At 57.5% G+C, this 7,789-nt stretch overlaps 1 protein-coding gene across 1 annotated transcript; it reads left to right on the top strand.

Annotated features, from left to right (window-relative positions):
- Positions 1-3,241: 3,241 nt before the first annotated feature.
- Positions 3,242-5,790, top strand: IWZ02DRAFT_492764 (uncharacterized protein; the record flags this gene model as incomplete). The annotated part of the gene is made up of 4 exons (XM_066769876.1): positions 3,242-3,680; positions 3,798-4,193; positions 4,419-5,267; positions 5,342-5,790. The coding sequence occupies 4 exons, from the start codon at positions 3,242-3,244 to the stop codon at positions 5,788-5,790; spliced, it is 2,133 nt and encodes a 710-aa protein (XP_066620369.1).
- Between the last annotated feature and the right edge of the window lie 1,999 nt (positions 5,791-7,789).

Genomic DNA, 7,789 nt, shown 5'->3' with positions numbered 1-7,789 from the left:
GGCGGCAGCAGCCGATAGGTGTGAGAGCGGTGAGATGTTGGTATTCGTCGGAGCGGTTTTGTCGACGTCGACGTCGCGGCCAGATACCTACCAGCCAGCCAGCCAGCCAGCCAGCGTAGCGAGCGGCCCGAGGAAATAGGTAGGGCGAGGCAGGTAGACTGGGGAAGCAGGGCAAGGAAGCAAGCAGTATTGATCGTTGTCGCGGTGGCAGAGACAACAGAACGGGGGCCAGGCGCACAATTCTCGTTTGCAAATGGACGGACAAAAGCCTGGTGATTGTGGTGATGATGGAGAACAGTGAACGAGTTCAGTCAACCAAGCAAAGCAGCAGCAGCGAAAGCAGCAGCAGCAGCAGCTCAGCTCAGCTCAGCTCAGACAGAGAGCTAGCTATGTTGCTAGCTGAGGTAGCGAGCGAGCGAACGCAACGAGAAATGAGCAAAGGGATGATAGCATGACGGCGATGGGTCGGTCTAGTCTGGACCCCGGGCGAGCCACATGGCCATGACAGCCGGCGGGCGGCCGAACGTGGCTAGACAGGATTTTCTGCTGTTGCTGCTGCTATTGTTGTGCTCTTTTTTTTTTTTTTCGAAAAAGACGAACGAGGCGCTATTTGGCCGCAGTTGCGCTGATTCTCTTTTCGGGTTGAGCTGAGCTGGGCTGAGTTGACGTTGTTCCGGAATAAGAGTTGGTTTTCTTCTATGCCTCTTTTTTTCTTTTCACCTCTTTTTGTCCGGAGTTGCTGGTGGCAATGGCTGGGTGTCTAGTTTAGACTGCCTGACGTTAGGCTGCTCTGTGCAAGCGAGAACGGACGTGTCTTCGAGCAGTCTCCAGCCGGGTGCTTTGATTTTATTTTTCCAACGTGTTGATGTGCCGTAAAATTAGAGAAGAAGTTGATGATGAAAACCTGCAGTCACTCGTGGCCCAGAATGCTTTCATCACATGCATCAGAATCCCTACTGTCAGAATCCTTATCATCAAGAATCTGCGCTTACAAATAGCTAAGTAGCTCAATGGTGTTGATTTTCCACTTTTGCCGCACATCCGAATCGTAGACGGTCCTTTGGCGGTGGCGAGCTCAGCAGCGCCTCAACAATCAGCTGGCTGTGAAAGGGTGAAAGGTGGTAGTCTAGAGCACGCCACACCGGCAACCAAGCGACACGATTCGTTCTCTGTCCAAGGCGCTCTAGACCTTGGATCCATCCGCCTTCCCTCTCGTGAACAAGTACTCCTACTCCTAGAACGGGGCAAGCTCGACGTCGATCAGACAGCGGAAATTCGTCTCAATTGTCCAGGGTTTGCCGTCGCATGTCAGATTTCATGCCCATTTTTAGATTGAGGAGCCATGGTTGGCCCACGGCCTTTGAAAGGAATGGGGGCTTTGTGTCGCAGTTGTCGTTGTTGTTGTTGAATGGTGCAAGCAGTCGGGTTAGGACAGTCATTGTTCAGTTCGCTCGCTTGCGGTGCCGGCGGGAGATCCGCACGGGCCGCAGCTTGGGCCCCCCGGGCTGTGCTGGTTCGGTTCGGCTTACCACTGCCTTGGCGCGTGGTTGCAGACCTGCTGCAAACGAGTAGAAAAGTGTACATTCTTTTTGAAGATGGAAAACAGTGCCGTTGGGTCTAAACCTGCGCAACAACATCTTCCGCTGCCGATGTGTCGAGGCGGGGCTATTTCAAAAGGAGTCGGTGAAGAAAGAGAGAACATTGAAGCCGCTTCTCATGGCTGTGTCCAGTTGACTATGAGCTCATCTGTTGCGCCTTTCGTCTGGTCATTGACTTCATATTATGCAGTTTGGTGCCCTTTTTGCCATGGAACCAAAACGTAATAGAAGTACAGAACACCCAAGGGGCAGGAATCCCTGAACCCAAAAACCCAATGTCGTGCTTAATCTCCCCATCAATCTGTCACCTCTCTTTCATCTTACCAGAGGTCAGTCATGCTACAACCCATGCCACAATTTCGCAAAGCAGCCAGCCCTTCGAACCTACTGTCTATCGCGTCATATCAATTTGAATTGGATCCAGGCGGCTGTGAGATCGGCCGGCCGTACGCAAACAGTTGAAAAAGACGGGAGAGAGAAAAAAAAAAAAAAAAAAAAGAAGGGATAAGAATGATACAAAGGGAAAATCACGTCAGACGGGCAGGCAAGGGTCAACTCGTCCCATCTCGTCTCGCGGACATCCATCTGGTGCCTGAGCAGGTGCAGTTGGGGGGGAGGGGGGAAGAGAGCCGGGGGAACCTCCGCACTCGATGCGGGGTTCGACAAAGCGCTCAATCAACACACCCTACCTTTCCACTCACCCATAGCACAAGCGCCGCCTACCTTGTCAACCAGGAAGAGCGCGCAAAGGAAAAAAGAGCAGCGGGCATCGGACGCAAGAGACGGAGGGAAATTGGCTGACACACTGCCTGCCTGCCGCTGAGCTCACACACACACACATGTGTGTACGTGCGAGCGCGGGACTGGATTGCCCAATTCGTCGCGTCGACGAGGAAGACGCGATCTCTTTGTCCAATCCGATGGGCGTGTGGCCGGGTTGGCGGCCTGCGGACTGAGAGCAGCGCGTGTCATGGTTGCCCGGATACTGGATGTTGCCGCTTGTCCGAGAGAGAGAGAGTGATGAGATGCAGCAGCAGCAGCCAGCGAGCGGTTCGGGCGGACAGGAAGCAGTGGAAGCCTTATTCATCAATCGCGGAATCACAATCGCGTCGTCTACGCTTCCATCGGACTGGACTGAATTGCTGTGCCTTGCTGCAGACAACGGGCATCTGAGCTGCAGAGGCTGGAGGCAACTGGTGTGGACAAGGTGCACCCTCTCTTCCCCGCATTACCGAGGCTGATCGCGTCAACGACGCTCCTCGTCGTCGTGCGCACTACTGTTATCCGCGACTGCTATTCCCGTCCCTGGTCCCGTTCGCATCACCTAGAAGTTGCGCTTTCGCAAGTCGTTTCTTTCCTCACTGTACGTGGGACCGATAGAGACCTCTAATGGCTACATGTACCTGGACGGCTCGATAGACGTCACCGTGCAGCTCCCACCTCGACAACAGGACATCATCACATATTCTACATATCTTGCGAGCTGGGCATATGTGAGTAGAATTCCAGAAGAGCAAGGAAAGAAGAAGAGACGAGAAGGACAGAGGAACATAGAGGACCACCAAACTCGCCATCCATCCGACTTTCTCACGCTCCGGCGCATCCAATTCCAGCCTCGGACCGCAAACACAGTTGATCAGAAAATGGCATCGCCGCATCCCCAGGAGACGACGCACGCGCGCTCCCTCGCAGACCCCGAGCGCTTCTGGCTGGCGCAAGCGCAGAACATACACTGGGACGAGGCGCCGCGCGCAGCTCTATCTCTCGGAAGCAAGACACTTGCGCCATCGTCTGCCAGCGCATCATCTGCTCCTGAAGACGCAACGACAATAACGCACCCGCACTGGACGTGGTTCCCCGGCGGGCAGCTCAACACATGCTACAACTGCGTAGACCGGCACGTTGCAGCGGGGCGCGGAGACAGCGTCGCCGTGTTATGGGACTCGCCCGTCGTCGTCGGCGGCGGCGGCGGGGGAATGAAAGAGCGCATCACGTATGCGCAACTGCTGGATGAGGTCGAGGTGCTAGCTGGTGTGCTGAGGGAGGAGGGCGTGAGGAGGGGCGACGTCGTCATCGTGTACAGTACGTCTGGCACATATCTTCCTCTATACCCCTCTTTCTTTCGACAATTTTTTCAACTTGTTGTCGCTTGCTCTTGTCTCTATCTGCTACTGCTGACTTGACTCCCTTGCCCCTCAGTGCCCATGATCCCCGCCGCGCTCATCGCCATGCTGTCCATCGCGCGCCTCGGCGCGCTGCACGCCGTCGTCTTCGGCGGCTTCAGCGCCTCGTCGCTCGCGCAGCGCATCGCCGCCTCGCGGCCTCGCGCCATCCTGACCGCCTCGTGCGGCATCGAGGGTGCAAAGGGCCCGTTGGCGTACCAGCCGCTTGTCGAGGGCGCGCTTGCGCGCTGCAACTATAAGCCGGACAAGGTGCTGGTGTGGCAGAGAGACGAGCTGAGGTGGAATCCGGTGGACAAGATGGCGGGACAGAGGAATTGGCAGAGGTGCGTCAAGAGTGCTAGGAATAGGGGGGTTAGGGCCAGAGCGGTGCCTGTGGGGAGTGAGGAGGGGCTGTATATCATCTATACCAGTGGTAAGTGCTTGAATTTCTTTGTCTGTTTGAGCTCTTGGTGAGGCGGGTGAGAGAATTCATCGATTTCCTGTCCATCAGTTTGGGAGCAAACTTTTCTCCATTTCAGGGACAGGTTTGAAGGTGTCCATTTTCCCGTCGCGTAGATGGATACATGAAGCGTTGTAATCGTTCATCACATCTGCCGCCTACTCGACATGCAAAAACAGTCGTTGATTGGTGTTACAGGCACGACCGGCTCGCCCAAGGGCGTCCTACGGCAAGCAGGCGGTCACGCCGTAGGGCTCGACTTTTCCATGCGCTACATGTTCGGACTGAAGCCAGGCGACGTCATGTTCTGCGCGTCCGACATTGGCTGGGTAGTCGGGCACTCGTACATAATCTACGGACCACTGCTGGCGGGCGCCACGACGGTGCTATTCGAAGGCAAGCCCGTGGGCACGCCCGACGCCGGCACCTTCTGGCGCATCGTCGAAGAATACCAGGTCAAGACCATGTTCACGGCACCGACGGCACTGCGTGCGATCCGGCGCGAGGACGGAGACAATGCTTTCTTCGAGCGCGTGGGACGGCGCGGCGGGCTGCGCAGCTTGACGGCCCTGTTCCTGGCCGGCGAGAGGAGCGAGCCCAGCATCGTCCAAATGTACCAGCGGCTGCTGGCGCGGTACTGCGCGCCGCACGCGACGGTCAACGACAACTGGTGGAGCTCCGAGTCCGGATCGCCCATTTCCGGGCTGGCGTTGAACGCGGGCGAGGGGAGCAGCAAGCCGCTGCCGCTTCGAGCGGGCTCAGCGGGCAAGCCGATGCCTGGGTTTGACGTCAGGGTGGTCGACGAGGCGGGCGACGAAGTGGCGCGCGGGCAGATGGGCAACTTGGTGCTTGGGATGCCGCTGGCGCCGTCGGGAATGACTGCGCTGTGGCAGGACGACCACAGGTTCTACAAAGGGTATTTGGAGCGGTTTGATGGTCGTTGGATCGACACGGGTGACGCAGGCATCGTGGATGAGGACGGCTACGTCCATGTCATGTCGCGCTCCGACGACATCATCAACGTGGCGGCCCACAGATTCAGCACAGGTGAGTGTTTTGGATTGGCTTGAAAGGAAAAAAAAAAATATATATATATATATATATTGACGGGCGGAAACCAGGAGCAATTGAGCAGGCCATCACGTCGCACCCAGAGGTCGCCGAGGCGTGCGTGGTGGGCGTGCCAGACGCGGTCAAGGGCCACCTACCGTTTGCGTTTGTGACGGTTCAAAAGCACCAAAGCAGCAACGTGTCTGCAGTGCCAGACTCGCGGCTGCAGGCAGAGGTGCAGCAGGCGGTTCGCGAGCAAATTGGGAGCATTGCCAGGCTCGGAGGCATGGTGCAGGGCAAAGGCATGATTCCAAAGACGCGGTCGGGCAAGACGCTGCGGCGGGTTCTCAAGGAGCTGGTCGAGAATGCGGTGCACGGCGAGTTTGAGAAGGAGGTACAGGTGCCGGCGACGATCGAAGACGTCGACGCGGTCAAGATTGCGCGGGCGAGGATCAAGGAGTATTTTTTGGAGCGGGGTAAGCATGTGCACAGAGCGACAGAGTCGCGGGCGAAGCTGTAGGTATATATGAATGAGGTGGTGTTTCGGTGACAGGTGCAGCATCCGCGAAGTGAGACTGTGGGACGGCTGTCTGAAGGGAGCGTCGGTGCCGAGCAGCAGACAGGAGCCGAGGGCCGCGTGTTGCAGGGATGTCCGACCCAAGTCCGAGTTTGGCAAGGAAGGCAGAGAGCAAGCAGAGGGAGCATGTGTAGGTACAGTAGGTACACACGGAGAAATGCAGACAGGAAGAGGAGGAAGAGGGCGGAGAGGGAGGAGAGGGCAAGGTGTTTAATCCGTTGGTTGGGCAATTAGATGAATAATACCAAGGAGATGAATACAGGGCAGCACAGTGCGGGCGGCGCTCCGCTCATCGGGGACCGGCGCGATAGGTGCTGGCGGCCCGCCTCCCGCTCGGAAAAGAGTACACGCAGCTGTGATTTCGCTGGGAGTCACGTGTGGAGCGGCTCATGCGGCCAGGGAGCCCAGGGAACAGGAGGTAAGGCAAGGTAAGGTAAGGAAAGGTGGGCAACTGTGCTGCGGGCAAGCAAACACGCTTGATTTCTTTTTTCTTTTTTTTCTTTTTTTTTTCTTTTTTCTTTTTCCTTTTTTTTCATTCCCTCTCCCCATTCCAGCGGCGTGGTTGGCGGCCGGGGAGGGTTCGTGGCAGCAAAGGCCAATTAATCAATAATCAACAGCGGGGTCGGGGAAGCGCGCCCTGCCCGGCTCCCTGCACTGCTGCACTGCACTATACTAGACTGCACTGTACTAGACTGCACTGTACTAGACTGCACTGCACTGCACTGCACTGCACCACCCGACAATAATGAACGGGCGTATTGCCCTTCTGGCCACCCCATTCGTGTTCCCTGCGGCCATGTGCACCCCGGCCATCACCACCATGTCAGGGCCAGTTCGTCACCACACGTCGACAGGAGTCTTTCTATTCTAACATGTTGGAGGTAGGTAGGTTGGTAGCCAAAGAGCCAGCGCAACACTGTTGTAAAGCCCATTGTCCTTGTCATTGATTGTCTCGTCCCTCCCCCCCTCTCGCTTCTTCGACCTCTTCTTCCACAATTAGTTACCCACTCTTGACATCTCCTTTCGTAAAATTCTCTTGACGGCCAGTGCGGACTGCGGATTGCGGACGCGCCCCCTCGCACACACCTCAGTGCCTGTGCCCCCCCCCCCCCCCCCCCCCCCCCCCCCCATTTGCCCTTTCACGTGTCGCCCTGCCCAGATCTTCCCTCCTGCACCCACCGCCCACAACGGCCATCCTCTCGACTCGCACAGCGCCCAAAGGTCGTACTTACACGCCACTCTCCTCACCTTCGTTTCACCCTAATCCCACCGCCCAGCTCCTTCGTTGTCGAGTCCATCACCACTGGGCCCCCAACCCAACCACCATCCCACCGACCGACATCACCAACGCCCAACACCATACCACCTACCTACAACCTACCGCTACCACTACTGCGGTCCGCTCAACCCCGCCCAGTGTCGTCTCGTCCCTGTCACCTCCCACCTACCTATCCCTACCTCTACTCCTACTCTTCTTTCTCCTCACTTCTCCTCCTCCTCCTCCTCCCACCTCTCCAACACCGGCTTGCCCCTCGTTGCAAGCCGACTCTATCCCTCCGCTACCCAACCGGGCCCATTCCACACGTGGCAGGCTTCAGCCGCGGCCTTTTCGTGCTCCGATTACTAGTCCCTCTTCTGCCGGCACCGCATCTTCTGGCCGCTGTGCACCTGTCACCTGGACGCAAGGATCCAAGCTTCTTTCGTCACGTCTCCCGCAGCCGCCGCCGCCGCCGCCCCCCCGACGACGACGCCAACCACGACGACTTTCTTCTAAGCCGCTCCGCCACATAAACATCAACCACTCCTTCTTTGCGCCCCCCCCCCCCCCCCCCCCCCCCCCCACACACACACACACACACACACACCTCGGCGCGCCCCCTCGTTGCTGCACTTCTACTGCTCCGACCCCTCCCTTGTTGCGCTCTCCCATCATTCCGACAAG

This window comes from Phyllosticta citriasiana, assembly GCF_038021145.1.
Source record: "Phyllosticta citriasiana strain CBS 120426 chromosome Unknown IWZ02scaffold_11, whole genome shotgun sequence".
In the NCBI taxonomy this organism is placed as follows: domain Eukaryota; kingdom Fungi; phylum Ascomycota; class Dothideomycetes; order Botryosphaeriales; family Phyllostictaceae; genus Phyllosticta; species Phyllosticta citriasiana.
The sequence above is the reverse complement of the archived record's forward strand: the minus strand, read 5'-3'. Positions and strand labels throughout refer to the sequence as shown.